This window comes from Terrapene carolina, unplaced genomic scaffold, assembly GCF_002925995.2.
Source record: "Terrapene carolina triunguis isolate 2854851 unplaced genomic scaffold, T_m_triunguis-2.0 Scaffold85, whole genome shotgun sequence".
NCBI lineage: Eukaryota > Metazoa > Chordata > Testudines > Emydidae > Terrapene > Terrapene triunguis.
The window spans coordinates 14,426,938-14,449,775 of NW_020664436.1; the positions used below are offsets into that span (position 1 = coordinate 14,426,938).

A 22,838-nucleotide genomic window follows, 5' to 3' on the forward strand; every position below is an offset into this window, starting at 1 on the left:
AGTAATTTTTATAAAAGTATTTTTAATAAATTGAAGACTAAGTTTAACATGATAGACAGCTTCTTGACATGTCAAGGTAACAAAAGTCAAATCTCTGAATATTTTATACAAATACTATGAATTACAGTAAACTTGAATTCAAGTTTACAAAAATCTGTGAAGATTCAACAACTTGTAACCACCTTCCAAGAGTGAAATTTTTCACATATCAACTGTGATTAGAGTTGCACTGCAAGTTTTAAAGAAAACCAACTGCATTTTCATCAAATCATTTTGAAGTTATTGTTGTGCACTAACAGTACATTGGATATTTTTGGCTCACTGAACAAAAATGGCATCTTAAATAAAACTGATTTTTTGTAATTAAAGATACAGCATGTATCAAAAGTACTATCTTACAGAAAATTAAAAAAACAAAAACAACCACACACCAGAAAGTAAACAATTAGAACCCTGATGCAATGAATTATTTTTCTACCCGTTTTATGATGGAAAGACTCCAGGTGTCCAGCATTCTCACAGCCTTTTGGAGTGTTCTATTCCTAGTACACAGTGTGATCATTAGTTGACTAAAAGTGTAATTCCCTGCTTGGCAGTAATGCTGGTGAAAGGTAACTTGCACTATTGCTAACAAATGAGAGCAACCATTGGCAGGGTGGTTTTTTAGGCATCAAGTGGAGACTGAGTTTAGAGCACATGATCAGAGACACAGTACCATCACTTTAAGATGCAATACGGAATAGACTTCAGGGTTCAGATGTCAATTTTTTTCCCCACAGGATTTAACAGGTGAATGGACGGCTTGAAATAAACAGTCGAACATACGACGGCATCTTCAGCTGTACAACTACCAACAACATGAGCATATTTTTGTAACAAACTTTCCAACCAGTCTGCTTTATAAAAAATATTCTTAAGTTTTACTTCAATAAAAACTGTGCTGTGTATCTGTACTTTGTTTCTTGCATTGTACATGCTGCAGTTGTCACTTTATGAAAGTATAGAGATTTGTGGCAGTGCTCTGGGTGTATTAGAAGCCTAAAAATCTGATGTTGGTACATAAAAATTAGGTAGCAATGAAAAACAGTTGTGTTTCTTTCAAAAACTAGGAAAAACTACAATACATGCTAGATCTGAAAAACAAAACAAAAAAACCCCAACCAATGGCCTCAACCCTGAACTGAAAACAAGAACCTGCCTTGCCAAGAGATAGTCACATTAACACCTCAGCTCTAGATCTGAGGCAGAAACCACCAATTTCCTACTGTCTTAGCTGTATGTAGTGCTTTATTTACTTCAATTATCCTTAACTGACTAGAGACCACCCTATTCACTTTCACTAGAGAAAATAAGACTGACCTCAATTCAGAATTAAACATGAAAATAAATCAACGTGGAAAGTCAACTTTTATGTCTTCTGAAGTCTAAATAATCATACTCTGACTAGTCAAAGGAAATTGCTGTCACAGTAGATTTGTCAGTCGCCTCAAACAACGACTTGTTACTTACTGAAAGAGATAGTAAAATATGTAACAAAACTACTTTTAAATGAGATTATGGTACCTCATGTTTTTTCTAGAAATAGCTTGTGTGGTTTCTATAGATTGTTCAGAACTGAACAAAAAAAAAAATCACAATTTTTTATAAGCTATTTTATCTGGCCTTTCTTTTGATTGTGTGTTAATACCATTACCTCAAACAGGAACCCAATATAAATTAAAGTTTGCAAATTGTTTTTCCATAGGGACCAATCTAACTCCTGCTGAAGCCAGTAGCAGCAATTCCACTGCCTTCAACAGGAATTGGACTGGGTCCTCCTGGAAGTTATAAATAGAATGATGTAGCCTAATCTGCACTTTTGAAAGGTTAAGTTGTACTACTTGCCTAAGGTTTATATTTGTAACCTAAAGTATGGTTCCGTCCCCCCACCTGCAGGTTCAGCTATTAACAAAAACAAAGTCAGCATTTTCATTTAGCTTATTGAAACAAGTCCTTACTCTAACATAACAGTTACATTTAGCAAATCTAGTGACACCCTGGGGAAGGGGAAGAAAAAAACCCCCACCTTATAAATGTTTAGTAATGCAGATCTCTATATGAACCAATCCATTTATAAATGGTGTTCAGTTTGGGGTTTTGTTTTTTTTTGCTGTTCACTGAATGTTCCTTAAGGCAGCAAAATCCAATAAAAAACAGAGTCTCACTCCTATCTTTTGCTACTGTATTTCTATATACAGTGTAGAACCTCACTGATTTATACTAATGACTGGGGGAACCACTGAAAGTTTCTAATTAACTTTCAAAATGCAGTAAGTGAACAATAAAAAGAATAAGGCATTCCATAATGTATTCCGATCACTGATTATAATTTAGCTTTAATTATAATCCATGATCCATCAGCAAGAGTCTGTCATTTTCTAAAATAATTAAGTATTACATCTGCCAACTTGAGATGTGAGTAATAACACACGCAGATTAGTGGAGCTCCGCTGTGTGTATACGTAGGTGTATGTAATCTTCAAGTTTCTTATCTTCTATGCATATGACAAGAAAGTTAATGCCACAGATGGAGATAACGAATAAAATCAACTTCTCCCTATTATTTGTGTATGGACGTATGAGAATCTAGCAGGGAATAATTCATATTTTGTTTTCATGAGTTCGGAATGGTTACAGAACTCAAATGAAGCAATCATGAGTAGGGGAAGTATGGCCATTCCCAACCCATCCGTGGGTTATGTATTACACTGTCCAATGTTACATGAAGCATACAAACCAATTCAAAGTACTAATGTTCTTAATCCTGTTGTTCCACATTTTAAATTAAATAAACCAGTTAGTGTGACCTGATGTGTGACAGTTTGAACTGGTGATGCTCAAACTGATTCTACATCTCCACTCAAGCAGAATTTAAAATGAGGAGGAATATGGGGCAACTTTTAAAAATAAGAAATGTATTTACTATATGATTGAAATATGATGCTATGGATCAGATGTGTAAACACAATGCAGATTGTAATTACATATAAACTCTCCCCTCATATGTGCAAAATGCCACACTTCAGTTAATGTGGAGGTCATACTTCTAGTAACAGTTTGGTACACACTAAACCAATCTCCCCACATCCTAGAATCTACCCTTTTATATCAACCACTCTAAGTGTACAGTACCCTGTTCACACATACAGTACTTAGCCATTTCTGCTCTATAGATCTCTGGCAACTGTCAGACGTGGAGGAAGTTTACCTGCCTAATTCATGAAGACACTGGGCAAAATTTATCACTGGTGTGACTCCACTGCCCTTTTGAGTTACACTAGGAATAAACTGAGCTCAGAGTTTCTCTTCTTTCATGGTGGCAGGAGTCCATACAGGACTTGTAAACAGCAGTACACAATACTGTAAACAAATAACTTCAGTTCTGTTTTATACAAGATCTGTTACGTAAATCCAAGTTCATTGAATAGATGAAAGTGAAAAGAGTGGCTTCACACAAATGTCTTCTCCTTTCTCCCATTGATTCTTTTCACTACATATATAATCCTGAGCTGAAATAACTGGTCTTGGGGGTGGAGAGAGCCATTTTTCATACAAAAGGAATGTTCAAAAGTCAGCTCTCTAATTTTGAGTAATGAAGTCAATTGCTGGAGATATTAAACTGAAGTGTTTAGAAATATTTGTTACTTTGGAGGGAGATTTATAGTTTGGTGTGGCGCCCAGTTCTAGATCCTGATGCAGAGTTTGACAGGGAAGCTGCTGCAGCATCCTCTGCTTCCTCCAGCTCATCCTGTAGTTCCTGGCTGACACTAGATTGAAGGGCTGCAGGAGTAAGCCATTCCTTCGGTAGGCAGCTCTGGAGAAATGGTATACAAGAGCTGAAATAAGCGAGGCGATTCACCCAACGTGGAATCTCTTTCCCACATAGAATCTAAAAAGAAAGAGGGGATTAGTGTTTGCCTTATGGTTAGATCACTAACAGACTAAAGTAGACAGATCGCTGTATAGAAAAAATAAACTCCTTCAAGTCCCAACTACAGCATCCTAAAAGCTTGTATCAAAAACATCAATGAGTCTCTCTCTCTCACACACACACACACACAAACACACACACGGAAGTTGTCTTGGTAGGAAGATCAAGAAGAACATTCCTGTGGATGCTGTAGATGCCCATGTCACTTCAAAAGAGTCAGCTCTTAAATGAGAAGCATTAATCTGTCTAATCTGGCAAAAATACCCAATCATCTTTTCAGAAATCTCACACAAAAAGCACTGGAATGATATCAGAGTTTAGAGTAAGTTTTATATCTGTACAGAATTCCTCAGAAGTAAGGCAGAAGATTAAGAAAAAGCTCACTGTTCATATAGATTTTTCTATAAAACTAAAAAATTAAAGCCACCAATTAAAGTCACAAAAGAAAGCTCTCAAGAGACAGAAAACGTCAAAGCTGTATTTGTATACTTAACCTTAACTCTGCCCAGCTGCATATATTCATTATCATACAGAAGACCATTGTCTCATGCAGTGAATAAGCTAAATACTGCCTAGTAAATTATTCATATGTGCAACGTTTAAGTTTATCAAACAGAAGATGAGAGCTGCACAGCACACAATTACTTTCAACAGATGTTATTTTCCTTATGAAGGTTCAGTAAAAATAGGCATTTTTAATATAAAGTTAACTATACTAAATTTTTATCCTCACTATATAATGGGAGGAGTGCTGTCTCATTCACACCACACTGTCCAATTTTGGTTTCACTTACTCCAGTGCAAATTTGGAATAAGTTAATTGCTATCAGGAGTTCTACCTTGATTTTCACCATTATAACTGAACAGCATTAGTCTTAATTAGTCCTGCTTTTCATTACATACCTCTGTCTTATTCACTGCACACTATATGGGGTGCAGCACAAATTATGTGATCATGTAATTGAAGACTATGGATGAAATCCTTGTCCCACTGAAGGCAAAACACCTATTGACTTCACGGAGGCCAGAATTGTACTCCATAGATGCACAAGCAGACATAGTTAAGATTGCATGTACACTCATAACTGACATTTGACTTCCCAGTTGCATTTTGTAACTGGAACACTTTTACTGTAGATTTTATTAAGTTTCCTTTTTAAAAAGTAATAAGTTCCATGAGGGTTTATATAGGAAATTATTCCTCTTTGTGGAGTGCTTTGATCAGCAGTAAAATAATTAAGCATTGAAATGCAAGCCTCAGTAGAACGTAGCACAGAAAATTAAGTGATGGAAACAAGTAATTTTGAGGTAAGATTCCATGAACAGTGTTAACTCTGATCCTTTATCTCTGTTCAGTGAAAATCAGGAGTATCTCCATTGAAGTAAGGGGATTTATACTCACATAGCACCTGTTTAGGGTGAGGGGAGGATCTGGTTCATAGAGGATAAAAGTGGAGTTTCTGACCTATAAGCGGCTGAGGAGACAGCATTAGATTTAAGGTGATTTTGTGGAACTTCAAATATTTTGTTATTTCATTTCTGATATGAAACACACATCACCACATTTCTGATAAGCTTGATGTATTTTCAAACGTAACAGTTGCACGTTTGAGGATTTGCTATTGCAATTCACTTAATTTAAAAAAGTCATCCATCCTATTTTCAGCAATGACCTCAAGACCCCTAAGCCATTTCAAACTTATACCAACACCCATTGTACTATGTATCTGACTTGGAAATGTAGTCTCTTTGGGGTAGTGACTGGGTCTTATTTTCATAATGAGAGAAGTACATTGGTAGCATTCAAATAAAGTTAATTTAGTGAGCTCTGTTGGCACTAAAAAGTCTTAGATTTTGGACATAAGCATAATCATTATGCCTGAAACAAGGGAGATACCTAAAAATGTTAGAAAAATAAAATGGCAAATAAAGGTATACACAATCTACATGACAGGAAGAAAATACTGATGCTGTCCAACCATTCAGAAAGCAGTTTTGCAGAAAGGTACAAAGCCCACGTTTGTTTACCTCTGATAAAGCTGAAGAAAAATGATTACAGTTTTTGTGCATTAAGTGATAGGCATTTCCTTTAAATTCTTTTCCAAGCTCTTCTACAATTTTTTCTATGTCATCTTCCATGAAGTCAGTACTGCCTAGAACTACAGCTTCTCTAAAAATAAGAAGAGATAATAGGGTGACAATGCTTCCAAACTTAAGACACAAGACAAACTACTGTTCTCCCACTGCTCTGTGGGTGATGTGGTAGTGCACCCAAGTTGTGTGTGGTTACCCTTCTACTTTCTTCCTCCCATGCCCCACTCTTAACGTCCTCCATACAGAAGATCTCCCCTTCTCCAATAGAAGTCCTCTCATTAAGCTAAGCAGAACTATAATCTTTGAGACTCGGCTCTGTTTTTTGGAGTGGATACAATTTCTGTTTCCCAGATCTTTTAAAAGGCAGCTAGCACACAGCAAGTGAGCAATACATGAGAGCCAGCTGCTGGAGGTAGTGCCAGGGAAACATTAACAATACTGTGGGAATAGAGACGAGAGGTGGGAGGCCTCTCAATGTTTCAGATTCCAAGGCCAGAAAGGACCACTGATCATCTCGCCTGACCTCCTGTATAACACAGGCCATACAACTTCCATAAAATAAGTCATAGAGCATATCTTTTAGAAAAGCATTCAATCTTGATTTAAAAGTGAGTGATGAAGAAACTATGACAGTTGGCAACACCTTCTTCAAAGGAAAAGGATGTCATGACATCTTATATTTGCTACATAAGTACAATATTTAACAACAATAAGTTTATACAATGGGTATTTTGAGAGGATGAAAGAATACTTAAATCTTGAACAATAGGGGTGCATAGGTAGGAGATTCTTTGCTTAAGATTGTAACAACAACATTTTCAATGCCTCACAACTCCCCCGCAACTTCCTTTCATGACCCACTTGCAGAGAAATTCTATCTGCCCTGGGTGATCAGATTAGACCTGTGACAAAAGCTCAGGAATTAATGCAATGAAGCAAAAGTTTTAGTCTTCACACTTTTGACTAAAATAAAATACCTTCCTTACTTAAATTTAAATGTTTCTCCTAGTTCAGCAGCATTTCCCGGAGAAATTTCAAATATTCCAGAAAAAGGATAAGGATGACCACCATAAGCAAATTCTGAAAGAGAAATTCAGAATTTAATACACCCGGCACAAATAAATAAATAAATAAAATCAGATGTGTAGCCCAGATTACTGAATGACCTTCATTTGCTGGTCAATTTCTTCATAAAGATCTTAAACTGAAAAATCAAACATGGTGCTTGCAAAAGAAATAAATGCAGAGATCTATTAATGAATAGTTAAGGTTACCAATTTTAACTAAGAGAAAGAATCAAAATTCAAATATGTTCACATTAAATTTGCACAGTGTATTCCAGGACACTGGCAGTATAATATTTACATCCCAATCCCACCAACACCTGTATACATATTTAACTTCAAGCCATGTGCATAAATATTTGGAGGACTGGCACCTCAAATTACTTATGCCTGAATATACAAGATACAAAGCAAATGTAATTTGTCAGTTAGCATTATTGTACCAAGGTTGGTGTTTGAATCTCTTGACTTATGGATTTAAAAATTCTTTACTTTAATTATATTACATTTAATTTCCTTTTCTTTAACTAGAAGAAAAGCAAGATAAAGTACCCAGATCTAAAGTCGGTTTCATATCTGCTGGCATAAACCCAGAGTTAAGAGGAATATATCACATAGCACACTAAGTGAAACTCCATTATCTTTCACAAGGAACTTCCTTCTGTCTCTGCAGAATAAAGAAAATGCTATACAGTACACAACACAAGAGACTTTACATTATGGTCAGAGGGAGACTAAACGGTAACCTCATGCTCCCCTCCTCTCCCCCAAACTCACAACACACCCTTATCGTACGGTTAACCATGATCAGATGACATTTTTAAAGAAGAAGTGCTTTGTCTATAATAGAGGAGAGTCCTGTTTAAAAAAAACATGTTAGTTAACATATTAGTTAACACTTTTAAAAATACAATCTATTGTCCTAGTCTATTCATGGCCTATCACACTGGAGAACTGTTATCTTATTCAGAAAAGAATACATGATAGGACTGTATTAACATTAATCACAATTAAGAGTTCTAAACCCAAATTAAATACCACTATAACTAGTTTGCTCAGATATGCTTATTTTAACAGTTACACAGCTATATGGAAGCATGTGAGTGGATAGCCAGATGACTGGTGTTCAAGGTTTGTTGCAAGGAGAGAACAAAAATATGACAAACAAGATATGGGAACCAGACAATACTTCTGCCCCATTGGTGGCATACATGAAAGATGGTTTTGGGTATAGATAAAGTGTTTATCTAGAATGAAGAGTAAATTTAAAGTTTCCTGAATATACATACCTCTGCCATATACCTCTATTCCTGAATGGAATACTCCAATTCCAAGGGAGGAGGTGTATTCATTCATCCAATACTGAAAAAAGAAAAAAAGTTCAAATGAGTTTCCAGTACAAATAATTTATATTTGGGTACAAAACTGATCTGAATGATCTGTCCTGAATACCAAAGCACAAGAGCTGAACGTTCAGTGAAACTAGGTAATCATTCTTTGGAAAGTCAACTACAGAACACACTATTAAAATTCACAGCCATGGATTTGACTAATTCCATTAAGTTCTACTCTAAAAATGACATTTATGAGCAATCTAAATTGTCACTGTGTTGCACATAGATTAAACCTCTCAGATGGAATGTGGTAGAAGCAGTTAAAGTTTTAATATAAACTGGCATGTATTAGCATGGTCATGATTTTTTATTTCTTAAGGAAAAGCATTAGCAAAAGTAGGATTGTTTCTACAGTGGTTTCTACAGTCAAGACAAACTGGTCTCAATTGTCATTGATAGTGATATCTGCATTTTTTTTTTTTTTTTTTACTCAGGGCAGGATAAAATTAACATAAACAGCACTCCTGGCCACAAATAAGCTGAAATGTTGCACTCACCAAAAGCCACAGCAGTAAGCAACCATATTTGTGTACAAGTACATTTTTTTTTTTTTAAAATGGTCAACCCTGTAAAATTTGCTATGAGATCTGAGTCAAGCAGGTCCAAGTATCAATACCAAAAGAAGATTTTGCAAACACAGTTCAGTTAACATTTCTGGTAGTGTCCAGGCCAAAACAGAATTCATCTCATTCTCTCATAGCTGTGCTCTACATGGGTAACGGGAGTAAAAACTAATGAAAAACTGTAGCAAAATAAAACCAATATGATCAAACAAGCAGCTCTAGTGTTCAAGAGGGTGACTTTACAGTTATTTTTGTGATGCAACCATAAACTGTGGTTTAGATTGCAAGCATAACGAAAACCATCACAGAGAACGACTTTCATCCATATTCTAGTACAAGGCAGCAGAATACAAAAATAGGATCAGATTGCAAGGCTTCAACACCACCCTCTGCAAAACAGGTAGGCAGTATGACCTCGTTACGGCTGCATCCTAGATGCCTGACAGACAGAAAGTATCCTATTCAATTGTGCAGACCTCACTTATAGTACCTTTAACTTTATAAATATGTTGAGTGCTCTGAATAACAAGTATTGAGCAATCGTGATAAAACTGCTTGTGAGCAGTTTTACAAAAACTACACAAAGCATATTGGTCATTCGATTACCCTAACTCCAGTCTTACTGAAATTCTTATATCTCCATTAAATACTTCCAGTAAGATAGAATTAGTTTCCCCCAGAAATAGTAATTATGCATAATTACTACTTATCTGTACCTGCCCTTGAAAACTTGGTCACATTTTCTGCCTGAACAAGATTCCTTTTAACTCCCACAAAGAAGAGTAAATCAGATGTGGGGGATTGCAACATACTGCAAAGCTGTTGGCAGCCTGTGTTAAATAACTTGTGTACAATCCTTTCAAAGTACCTAAAATATGGGGTGAAAAATGGACAAAGACTGGTCAGAGTGTCCTAGAATCCCAAAACAATCCAATAAATATAATTCCTCATCTCCATTATATGAGCCTGATTCATTTTCACATTCAGTGAAGTGTATTTTGTCACAGTAAAAATATAATTGTTATAAAAAAGGAATATTGTATTCTAAAACACCTAGGTTGATTTACATCAACTTAGCAGGGGTTAATATTCAATATTTTTGTACCAACAGTTCTATTAAAGAATTATTTTACTAGATGCACATTAATTGAAGTTGCCACTGGGATAAGGGAAAAATTATAGCCATTACATCACAAAATTCTATAGTTACATTTCTGTAGCTACTTTCTTCATAGCTTCCAACAATACTAGAACTGTAGATTTACTCATTTAAGTCTTAACTGGGAGAAAAAGAGACAATGTTACTTTGGACACAAACAATAAGCAAAAGACTCCCAAAAGTTTACATGTTCACTACAATTGCAGAAAAGGTTAAGATTACTCCTGAGGGTATTCTGTGCCAAAAAAATTTAGAATACTGTGTGCAGAATTTAAAAATTCTGCAAATTTTATTTGTCAAATAAATGTGGCGGCTCCAACATGGCATTAGGGAGCACAGGCCACTGGCTGCACAGAGGTGGGAGATCACTGTGCAGCTCCCCCCGGGACACGGACTCAGTGGTGAGGCTGCACCCAACCCTGACACAGCGCAAGGACCAGAAACACCCCAGGGCCCTGCCCCTCCATGCCAGGTGCACCAGGTGTGGACGGCCCAGTGGGGGATCCAGGTATGGGGCAGGGGGGAATCTGGATGCACAGGGGCTTGTTGGGGGATTCTGGGTGCAACAGTAATGGGACTCTGCAGGAGGGTCCAGGTGAAGGTGGTTGGGGCTCCGTGGTGGGGGGGGGGCCGCGGGGTTGGGTATAGGGAGGATATAGCTCAACAGGGGGGAGGTCTGGGTGTGAGATCCAGATGCTGGGAGAGTGGGGCTCAGTGAGGTGGGGATCCAGATGCTGGGAGAGAGGGGCTCAGTGAGGTGGGGATCTGGGTGGCTCGTCAGGGTGGTCCAGGTGGCAGTGGGAGTGGTGCTCAGTGGAAGGGTCTGAGTATGAGGGGGTCTGGATGCATGGGGCTTGTGCGAATGGGGGAGCAGCTCCCTGTACAGGGATCCCTCCCCCCTGCAGCTGAGGAGTGATGAGTGCAGGAAGCAGGGGGAAGAGTTTGCAGAGCTTCCTGCAGCTGAGGGAGAAATCTGGGGGAATTCATAAGGCTTTTCAGGAATCTCACTGGTCAAATGAAGCAAATATTGAGAAACTTTCTACTAGCACGAGCAGAGATGTTTTTGCCACTAAATGAAACCTTGATGGAACTCACAGAAAAGCCTGACATCTTCAATATCAAACAGGTAATCCAAGATTGTGGAAAGAGATGATTGAACAGATCAAATATGTCACCAGTTATACCAGAGATACCTTCTCCACTTCTGAAGGTAAGTGTGTCTTGTAGATTCCTTTCTGCTATTTAAATGTACATTTTGTACTCCTGATGAACAAGGCCTCCTCTATTCTTGAGAGCTATTGAGGAAACACGCTTGTAGTTGCAGAACATTCAGACTGGGACCCAGCATCTGACCTGCATTGTGAGACAGTCAAAGATTAGTCAGGCGCCACCACGGAGGGTGACAGGCGAGTTTGATGTAAGGAACCTAAACTTGTCTTGGCCAACTTGATACAATCAAAATTACATTGGCTTGGTCCTGCTTGACTTTGATGAGGATCTTTAAAAGGAGTTGGAAGATGTGCATAAAAGAGACTCTTTGCCCATGTAATGAGGAAAGCATCTCTTAGAGATTAGGGATCAAATCCCCCTCTAGAACAGAATTTCCTGCACTTCATGTTGGCTGCCATGGCAAAGAGGTTGACTTCTGGAAATCCCCAAGCTAGGATTATTTTGTTGAGGACTTGAGAGTCCAACTCCCGTTCATAATTTACGGAGAAATGTCTGCTAAGATCATCTGCCATGATGTTCTGTATACCCAGGAGGTAAGAAGCGGAGATGAGATGACTATCTGGTTGGCTATGCACCAGTTTCAAAGCTGTAATGCTTCAGTGCAGATCAAGGGGAAAACACACTCTGCCCTGATGGTTGATATAATGCATACAAACTGTGCTGTCATTATCTTGATGGACTTGTTTTTGAGTAAGAGAAGAAAGTGAAGGAAAGCATTTCTGACCAGTCTTAACTCCAACAAGCTGATGGTCACAACAGGAACAATGCTTGCATGTTTGCCTTGGACTGTGTGAGGACCTAAATGTGCTCTCAATCCCAAGAGGGAAGCATCTGATGTTAACATGACTGTAGTGGGATTCTGGTTTAATGGAACTCCTGCACAAACCTTGGAAGGATTTTTCCATCAGATGAGTAACTGAAGGACCCAGCTGGGTCTAGACACCTGTTTGTTCAGATTTTATGTACCTGACACACACACTGTCCTGAGCCACTTAAGATGTAACCTGGTGGTGTATCACAAAAACGTGTCCCAGCAATTGCAGACATGTCCTTGCTGGAACTTGAGGACTGAGCTAAGCTCTGCCAGTTATCGAACCAAGAAACACTCCTATGAAGAGTATTTGCAGTGTAGGGGGTCAAGACTGATTTCTTGAGATTTGTAGATCTACACTTAGAAATAGTGAAGTTGTTGTTTGAACTGCCAACCACACCTCCTGATGAGACCAACCTTTGAGGAGCCAATCGTCAAGGTAGGACAGACTCATTCCTAGATGACACAGGTACGCATCTACAACCATTATGAGTTGAGAACACCCCTGGTGCAAAAGACAGGCTGAAGGATAGCACCTGCTACTGGTAATGATTGTGATCAAATTACAAGTATATAATCATTTCAGCTGCTAGGGATACCTTCCTGAAGTTCAGATGTCTGACATGCTTGTTCAATTGGCCTCCAACCTTTTGTTTATCTTGGGTATCAGAAAGTGTGCTGAATAGAGCCCTTTTCCCTTGTGTTGAAGCAGAAGGGTTCTATGGTTCCTAGACTTAAGAGCAATGAGATCTCTTGCATCAGCAAATGATTGCGAGGGTGTCCCTGAAGAGGGACGGGGAAGTGAGGGGGCAGAATGGAGGTAAACTGGATAATATAACCTGATGATAATAGCTTCCAATACTCATTTGTCCAGTGTTATAGCCTCCCGTGTTCAATGGAATAGAGAGAGGTGGTGCCCAAATTGTGGACGAAGGGGCAGCGTCATGCAGCCGAGAAACTGGTTATTGGGTGGACATCAGATTTGACTGAGCATCAGAATTGGCATTTGGATGATGTTGATGGCTGGGATGACATGGTTGAGGTAGTTACATTTTTTTTTTTTTTTTTTTTTTTTTAAATAGAAAGTAAAACTCCATCTCTGAGCCAGTGGTTCCAGTAGTCTACAGAAGGCAGGAAATTGAGCAGGATGTGATCTTTGCACTCAGACCAGCTACATTTTCTCTTATTTCTCTAAAGATCTACGTGTTATCCTAGCGTCCTTTAGGGTATGAAGAAAGTCATCGGCGAAAAGCTTGTGGCCCTCAAAAGGTAAATCTTCCATGATCAATTGTACTCCCCATGGAAAACCTGACAACTGAAGCCAGGAAGATCATCTCATTACTAGGAATTGACCTTCATTTATCATGGTGCTAAACTGTTCTCAGTGTTCCTGTTGCAAAAAGTCAATAAAACCATTAAACTTCTCATAATTCAGGTAGTCTTATTTCGACACCAGCACCTGGCGATTAGCTATCCTGAACTGTAATGTTGTTGAAGAGTAACTTTTACAACCAGAAAGGTTCACACGTTTCTGGTACTCAAAAAGCCACCCCATATATTGAGGATGTTCTTTGCCCCTTTCATTGACTGCATCCACATGAAGAGAATTTGGTGCTGGATGAGAAAACAAAAATTTAGAATCCCTGACTGGGATGTAGTATTGTTTATTGGCCCGCTTGCATGTAGGGTGGGGCTGTCACTGGAGTTTGCCAGATGGTGTTTAATGGCTCAAGAAGGGCTTCATTAATTAACAGCACCACCCATTCCGAAACAGAAACGTGCAATATGTCCAGGAACTTGTGATGGGATTCCTAGACTTCCTCTAGGGGAATCTGCAGAGTGTCAGCAACCTGCTTCATTAAGTCCTGTAATTGCTGAAAGTCATCAGCTACTGATTGTGGTGGTGGCATTACTGCCTTGTCAGGTGAGGATAAAGGTATATGTGTAAGGGGGGAGGGGGGTAATCTCCTTGTCTGGTCTTGCCTCCTGCTCGTCAAAGGTCAACTCTGCTGACTCACAATGGAGGGGAGAGATGGATGGTACCAGGGAATGAGGCCATGTGTGTTCCTTATGGGACTGAATAGGGGCCCAACAAAATTACTGGTGGTACATTGCCCATCAATCCTAGTAAGGCCAATGAGGAGGAGCATGAGGCATGGTGGGGAGTACCCAATGTTGGTTATCCCAAGTGTTGATAAGCAGAATACCAAACCCCTGCCTTTCTTGTATGTGCTTCGGGAAATACCATTGCCTGGAGTAAACTGGAGAGCCGTGGATGGAAAGTTCTGAGTCCGAATGCTCCTCCACGTATTGTACAACCCCTCCTCGTGGATAGTAGAAAATGGGGAAGAGGTAAGTCTCGCAAAAACATGAACAGTCATTGACTCAGCAGACCTCAATACCGAGAGGAGTCCAAAGGTTGCAAGGAGGGGAGATTCAGGCTCATTCAGTACCATCAGGTCTTTCGGATACCAAAACTCCTGTGGTGCCAGGAGCACAACAGAACTTGGTACAGGCACCGGGGATGTTCTTGATACCATTGTCCAAGGCACTGGCGGTGGTAGCTAGGGGGATTGTGGATTCCATTGAAGCCATTCTCTTGGTAATAGTAGTCTTTGGTACCAAGTTCTTTACTGCTAAGGTCTGGGACTTAGACTGCTTCATGGTACCCAAAGTAAGACTTCAACTATGTGGAGTTGAAGCACACTGCTTGTGGCTGGAGGTCTCCGGTGACTGAATCTTCTTTGAGAAGGAACTTTCTGTTCTGCTCCTCTTATCACCCTCCTTAATCTTTGAGTGGGAACCTCGGTACCACCGGCATGGTTATCTGTACCTCTCTCATGGAGAGCATCAGAGATCAGGACCTCAATGCTTTCTTTACTGGGGAAGGTCTTAGTAATCATGATGTTGACGGGGCACTGACAGAAGAGGAGGGTCTCTGTACCCGGGTCCGAAGCTGGTCTTAAGGCTTGCTCCCTCATTAAGAGCCTATTCTTTATTTCACTGTCCTTGCAGGGTCTTCCCTTAAGTGCAGATCTTGCACTTGCTGGGGATAGGAGAGTGCAGTGGGGCAGCTGCCCCACTCTGGCGTGGAAGGGGTTTAGAGCAAGCCAGAGAGGCTGCGCAGAGCCCCAGCCAATCCTGGAAGGGCTTATTGGAAGCCAAATCAAGTGGAGGCTTGAAAGCTGCTAATCAGGGCCAAGCTGGGCCCTATAAGAAGGCTGCAGGGCAGAGAGGAGCTGAGTCTCTCCCTGAAGGGCAAAGGGAGAAAAACTGGCTCTTAGAGAAGCACCTAAGACAAAGCAGTGCTGGGCAGGGTCAGCGGAGGTTGGGAGAGCTCTAGGCTGACGACTGCCAGACTAGGGCCCTGACACAAAGGGGCAGAGAAGGCGCTGAAGCTACGGGGAAGTGGCCCAGGGAAGTAGGCAGTAGAGGAGAGTTGGAGGAGGGCAGTAAGTGGCTGCCGCTAGAGGGTCCCTGGGTTGGGGCCCAGAGTAGCGGGCAGGCCTGGACTCCCCCTCCCCAACTTGCCAGTGATGAGAGTGGCTAAGCCAGACTGCAGTTTGCCCTTGGAGGAAGGGGCTAGACTGACGACTGCAGTGAGCCACTGAGGCAAGTGATAGAACCGGAAACTGCCGGTCCACGGGAAGGGGGAGAGGAAGACCCAGCAGAGTGGTCACAGCCAGAGGGCAGTGTCCAGAAACGGATGCTGCGGTCCGGGAGTGACGTGGGTCTGACTATGCGGACAGTGGAGACCGAGAGTAAAACAGTGGGCAAGACACCCCTAGTGAAGGCGCGCTGGTGTGATGAAGCCGCCCCATTACAGAAAGGTTTCCCAAACAACATTTGCACTAGGAATGCCTGTTACTGACAGGGATGGAGTCTCAACAGGAGAGGCATCTTTTAAACTCCAGGGAGCCCAGCATCTTGGACAGAAGAAAAATGTGTTTGGGTGCAAGGATAAAATTCTCTTTGTTCACTAGGTCAGGACCAGTAAATGGAAAAAAACATTTGTACTTGTCCTATAAAAAGTTCTGAGGCTTAGCAAGTTTGACATTTAGATCTAAAAATTACCCGTCATTCCAATTACTATCTTGCTTTTTCCTCCACTTCACTGACATGGAATTTAGCAGCACTAGAATTGGAGATTAATGCTTGATACCATTTGAAAGCTGGAATTACAAGCTTTCGGAAAACATGTTCCAAAGCCTAGCTCTAGTGATTTGAGGTAACTACTAAGATCACGCTGGAATTGAAGTGGAGGGGGGGGGGGCGGAGAAGAGGGGGACAAGTTAATCCAAAGGATGGGTAAATATTATGATATAGTATCTTGCAACCTGCTAAGTCAAGGAAGTACCTAATTTAAAAAGGTATATTTGCCCCGCTGTGTATCACTGTCTTTTGGTACTAGTCCAAGAATTAATCCAGCAAATACTAGTCAAACAGTCCATCCTGCACAGCAAATGCTGATACAAGATTACAGCAAAAGTCAACTAGTCCTAAGGATCGGATACTTATTCCACTAATGGACCCACAATATTGTTTGCTATTCTGTATTGCACAATGGAAAACACTGGTCACTGAAATACTTAGCTGCTGAGGCATATTGGGCTAGCACTGGTTTGAGAAGATTCTATATATATTTCATGAATGTCTTAGTGAATGTATATGCACCTGTAAGAGTGAAACATTCCCCAACTTAGATAAGACTAGCTTAAAAATAGCAGGAAAGTAATTTTCTGTGTGACGTTCCTTTATCAAGGAAAGGAATATTGGGCCAAAAGGTTCTGTGGTAGCTAGGAGGGCAACAAGTGTATAAAGGAGAATTAGGAAAATGGGATAACTGATGAAGTGCATGTGCCTCATCTCATTTTGAGAAGAAACTGAGGAGGGGGGCATAAATCCAGTCTCCCTTACCCCCAAAAGATGCTATGGGAATACCAACTTGTGACAAAAGAATGAGGGGCTTTGTACTAGGAACCACAGGAGAAACCAAGCTCTGACCAGATAACTGATAGTGCCTAATTATAGAAATGAACTGTGAGGGATGAACAGCGGCAGTATGAAGAATTCACCCCATGAATGAAGGAAAACTCAGACTCTAAGGTCAGAAGGGACCATCATGATCATCTACTCTGACCTCCTGCACATTGTAGGCCACAGAACCTCACCTACCCACTCCTGTAATAGACTCCTAACCTCTGGCTGTGTTACTGAAGTGCTGCTGATGGAGACAGCTGTAATATTGTTGGGACAATAGTTATACCACCATGGGATAGGACATAAAGTGATGTCAGTAACATATTCAGAATAAAAGCTATTTTTTTCACTCTAAGTGAGTTAACCTTGAACAAGTTAAGTATCTTTAACTGTGCTCCATATAAGGGTGAAAGAATTCATAATTGCACAGAGCATCATATAACACCATTGAGACACATTTAAAAGGAGAATTTAAAGTACCTGATATTTTGTGTTCGTTATGCCAGACTTTCAGATACTGGTCTCAATTTCTTTGCATGATAACTGGGCCTCCATTTTTGCAGATGCAATCAAGGCCAGGCTGAAAATGTGGCTCTTAATTACACCAATGCAGACTATGAGGTTGATTCCTCTTCTACATCCGCCAGAAGAACTGATGGCCTCTGGTTCTTGGAATTTCCTTAAGGCACCTTCCCAAATAAGACCTTACAAGCCTCCAAGGGATATCCAGAAACCATAGCACCAAACAGCATTTTCTGTTATTCAATTAGCAGCATTTGCTGGATGACCAGAGGAATCACAAGATAGCTATTTTATACAGCTCAATGGAAGGCTCTTCCTTCACCTGTTACCCTAAATGAATGTGCTTAGCCTTAATCTTGCTAGTCTTTCTAGATACAATCATTAGACTACCAAATATGGAGGCTTTAATTTGAAACTTCCAAATATGTTTAAGAGGGATTCAGATGTCCCTTAGTGAACTAGGCTTAAGAAAGTATACTTATAATACTTTACAGATCTCTAAGGAACATTCTCCATTCAAGAAGCTAGGAAGGCAGATCTTGACTGAATTGAAGTCAACTCCCCTAAAACACACCATAAAAAAGAAGCCTGAAACCAGAGGTTATGTACTTGGTATGGTTCAGCCATGCCTCTGCTGCTGCTACCCATGCTACCAAGGGTACACTTGTATTTATACTTTCATGAGAGCTAGCACCAGTATGCTTACACAAGGAGGGGAAAAAAAATCACACCCCTAGCTCATAGTATAGAGACATAGCCTACGTCTGGTCATCGTTATCCAGTCTGGCTTCTAAAGGAACTGAGCAAGTTCCCCTTGCCTACACCAAGGGAGAGATTTAATGACCCATTCCCAGGAGATACACGCCTACACCAAATGAGAAGGAAAGGCACAGGTGATGCATGAGTTCAATAAATACCAGAGGGCTACCATAAAACAGGATGAAGGGATTGTTGGAAGCACGTGTGCACTTTTCTAGCAGTCTCATGTATAGGAGTGTGTTTTGAGATGATGTTTATTTCTACACACATGCTTTCAGGTGTTAGACAGTTTACTCTGTCGGTAGCCAGTTACTGAACTTTTTTTAAAAAAAGGGTTTCAGGGGATACTCTGAACTTTTGAATAGTTTTGCACATAAAAGATATGCAGAAAAAATTAGGTCTTCTGTTACAAAGTTGAAAGTTATAAGCATATGAAACAGATTACTCAAAAAAGTATGACCTTAAAGAGAGAGATACTTGACTGCCTGATCGTAAGGTGGAAGTATTGCACAGCTGTGCAGTGACTAAGTATGTTGTGTCTTTTTTAGACTGCAAGATCCTTGAAAAATTGGGACCTAATCTCCTTTGCGCTGCACAGGTGTTAACACTGGGCAGGGGACCCCTTCAGTGCTACTGAGAGCTTCTCCTTATGGTTTTGTCTAGACTAGGATTTAAGAGAGCGATGTTCACATACTCTAGCCAACAAGTTTCAAAAGTCCAGTGTAGACAAGGTTCACTGCCCTTAATGTATGCTAAACTGGCTGAGTTAAAGCCTAGTCTTCCCCCACAGTGGTGAATTGCAATTAAGAAGCTTGCTAGTGTATGACAGAATGGCCTCTTCAAATCTAGTAGCATGGAATCCAACCATAAAACGTCTGTGTGGTTCTCTTTTGTTAGGAATGAACATATTTCACAAAATGTCCACTCACACCGAATCAACCTTTACCTCTAACACAGTGACTCATCATGGAAGAAAATGAAGCATCTTCAATTCTGCTTAAAACCCTTCCAGAGAAATCAAGAGCTTGGTGTATTTTAGTCAAATTAGTCTCTACATTGGATCATAGGAGGATTCACAATGTAGGTGTCTAGAAGTCTTTTCCTTGCTCCTGAACTCAAAGAACAAAATGCAAGGTACAAGCAAGGCCTGCTATTTCTTCACCCACTGGAGGTACAGATGAAAGCAAGCATGAATCCTGTGGTTGTCAAGCAAATCTGTTCCTGTGACAAGTAGTGGCACTAAAGAAATTGGCAACAAAGATCAACCCCATAACATAATTTGTTCCTTACCTTTACAAGTGTAGGATGGTTCCCCACTGTATACTAGTATTTGAACCTGTCCCCTCTCACAGCAACACTGCATTTCCGCTTTGCCAGTGGTACTACATTTTTTTTTTAAAATGACTATCCAGCCAAATAATAATAAAACCCAATCGGGACCCTTCAACTTTAGAGCATCAAACAATCCACAAGTGCACTTTAAACCAATACAGCAATTAGGGTTAGGGAAAAGCCTATCCAAAATATATTTTCCAGCTAGTTTTATTTAACTACGCCTGCTACTCCACTATAAAAGATTATAGGATAATGCAGAGATTCTCAAGCTGTAGTCTGTGGCAAGCTGGCTGGTGCTGGTTCTCATTTCTAGCTGGAAACTGCCTTAAACCCAGATAAAACACACATTGTTTTCTCATATTACTTATCCACGTCTCCTATTCTATATAGGTTCTTATACCACTTGATTCCATAGCATCGGAGTATCTTCCAGTAAAACATGAAGAGAAAAGAAACTTCACAGAATAATAATCCTCTCTCTAAATAAAGAACTCAAAAGAGATGCAGGGCAAAAGGACAAACCAAAGTGAGACAGCTTCAGAGGTTTAAGTCATCCTAAAAGTTAGAACATTAAGCCTTATCTAGTCCAATGATCCCAAATGCATAGCTCAGAAGATCTGGCAACTGACTCTTTACCAGGCCAGTCTTTATTTGAGAAAGACAGGCCTATTCTCCTGGGTCAAACAAAACAAGAACATCCAGCGTACTAAGAATGCCCCCAAATATCAAGTATCAGAGGGGTAGCCATGTTTGTCTGTATCCACAAAAACAATGAGACACCTTAAAGACTAACAGATTTATTTGGGCATAAGCTTTCGTGGGTAAAAAACCAATTCTTCAGATGCTGTTGTTCATTCAGATGTTTGTTGTTTTCCCAAATATCAAGACTACTTTCTGTGGATCAGCAGCAACAAAACTGTGGTTTTCTTCTGGTTAGAGCCCTATATAAAGGAATTTAAACTTGATTCAAGCTTTCAACTAACTGAAAGCTCAGCTTTCACTCTAAGGGCTTATCTACACTACCTGCTGGATCGACAGGCAGCGATCGATCCAGCGGCGGTCCCGTATAGACACGATAAATCGACCGCTGAGCGCTCTCCCGTCGACTCCAGTACTCCACCAGAACAAGGAGCGCAAGCGGAATTGACAGGAGAGCATCAGCTGTCGACTTACCGCAGTGAAGACACCACGGTATGTAGATCTAAGTATGTCAACTTCAGCTACACTATTCATGTAGCTGAAGTTGTGTATCTTAGATCGACCCCGCGCGGTAGTATGGACAAGCCCTCAGAAAGCTTCCACTCTCCCTCATCATGTGGAGCTAGTCTGATGTTTTTAGTCAAAAGTTCTCTCTCACCCCATCCAGAACTAAATTCATTAGAGCCTCATCATTTCATCAGGTTTCAAAGCCACATAATTATACGAGTGCAGATTTGTTTGCTTTGCTCTGAAGCCATTCCTACTTTTCAATTTCCTTCTTTGATCATTTTTGTTTCTTCCCCCCACCCTTTTCATTTTAACCATTTCCCCTCGTTTGTTCTTTTGGTAAGTCAAGAGGAGTCTAAATCCCAAATTAATACTACGTTCTTCAATACATCACTGGAAGGGCAAAGTTTTACGTCAGATATGACCACAAGTCGCCCTTGTTACTGCTAACAGATGGTGTCCTCTCTCCTAAGGCTCCTGCGTTCAGCCAACAGCGAAGCCTATCGCCCCCCGCCCGACTCTCTCCCACCTGTTGATGCCCCGGCGAGCGCCTCCTTCCTCGCACAGTTAAGCCCCCAACACACCAGCGCAACCCGGCCGAAGTGGCGCTCCTGCCGGCGTTTCACAGCGCCCTGCTGGCGGGGACGCAACCTCCGCCCGGCCGGGCTAACGTGGGGACCCGACCGCAGAGCGGCGCTGCTCCAGCCCCGCTGCGCTTGCTGGAAGCCGAGTCCCGTGGACACGAGCAGCGGGACCCCGCGGCTGGGGGAGCCGCCCGGGGCACGGCGCGGCCGGCCCGCACCGCACTCACCATGTCGTACACGTTGAGGATCACCAGCTGGTTCGCCATCCTCCCGCCGCCGCGCCCCGCGCTGGGGCCTGTCAGGCCGGCGGCCGCGGGGCGCCCGGAGCTTGGGCGGGCGGGACCCCCGGGGGGCGCCTCCTCCGCGTCCTGCCTGTTGCTGCAGGCACCATGGAGCCGCTGCCGCGGGGAGACGGGGCCTCGCCCCCGGGAGAGACGCTCGCCCCACGGCAGGCAGAGGGGAGAAGCCGGGACTCGGGGCTGCGGCCGGGGCGGGGCTCAGCTACGGCACCGCCTTCCGCTCGGGCCCCACCCCGGCTTCTTAGGCAGGCAGGGGCCGGGGCAGGGCAGCGCGGGGATCCGCCCCTCCAGTGGGGACAAAATGGAGCCGCTCGAGCCCGCCCTCAGCCTCAACTGAGCCTAGAGGCCAAGGCCCGGCATGCAGCGCGGCGGGGAGACTACAGCTCCCAGCGCTCAGCGCAGCGAGCGTGCGCGCCTGGGCCCCGCTGGGGTTCGAACCCCGCCCCGGCCTCGGCCCGGGGTGGTCACAGCACGAAACGCAAACGGCGTAGCTGTGAAAGCTGAGGAGTGAGGCCACGGGAACACCCGTGTTTCAGTTCGCAGGCTGTGAAGCCTCGGGGGCAGGGTACCTGAGCTGCAGTGAGCAGGGGCTGCTAGCCAAAGTTTTATTGTAAGTTCTGTGGGGCAGTGCCAAATACAGCTATATACACGTCATTCCTCCCCTAATACATTTACAAAATAAAATTTTCTGTGCATTCTTGACTCATAATCCCTAGGTACTGTCCTGACTACCCTGCACAATAAACTATCCAACTTGCTATTAGAAATACTGGTTCGTGTTTTCAATACTTTAAAACTATGTTAAAAATTCATTGATATAGCTTGTAAACTAAGCACTGAAGCTCCAATCTTTAAAGCTGCTTTGCAC

General features: G+C 41.7%; 1 protein-coding gene across 2 annotated transcripts; it reads right to left on the reverse strand.

Moving 5' to 3' along the window:
* Window positions 1-2: 2 nt before the first annotated feature.
* On the reverse strand, window positions 3-22,222 carry DESI2 (desumoylating isopeptidase 2). 2 transcript variants are annotated; one of them, XM_024210256.2, is made up of 5 exons: window positions 21,899-22,222; window positions 8,418-8,490; window positions 7,051-7,144; window positions 5,999-6,140; window positions 3-3,928 (listed from the first exon to the last, which is right to left on the reverse strand). In XM_024210256.2, exons 1-5 carry the CDS (start codon window positions 21,935-21,937, stop codon window positions 3,698-3,700), a joined length of 579 nt encoding a protein of 192 aa, XP_024066024.1. In that variant the 5' UTR covers window positions 21,938-22,222; the 3' UTR covers window positions 3-3,697. The 2 variants fall into 2 exon arrangements, with proteins under 2 accessions (XP_024066024.1, XP_024066025.1); XM_024210257.1 differs by lacking the exon at window positions 21,899-22,222 and adding an exon at window positions 9,802-9,830.
* Window positions 22,223-22,838: the final 616 nt, after the last annotated feature.

Coding starts and splice junctions, on each gene's coding strand:
- DESI2 (XM_024210256.2), bottom strand. CDS start 21,937: ATGGCGAACCAGCTGGTGATCCTCAACGTGTACGACATG. Junction 6,141..7,050: donor GGAGAAACATTTAAATTTAA/GTAAGGAAGGTA, acceptor TCTTATTTTTAG/AGAAGCTGTAGTTCTAGGCA. Junction 3,929..5,998: donor TTTCTTCAGCTTTATCAGAG/GTAAACAAACGT, acceptor CTTTCTTTTTAG/ATTCTATGTGGGAAAGAGAT.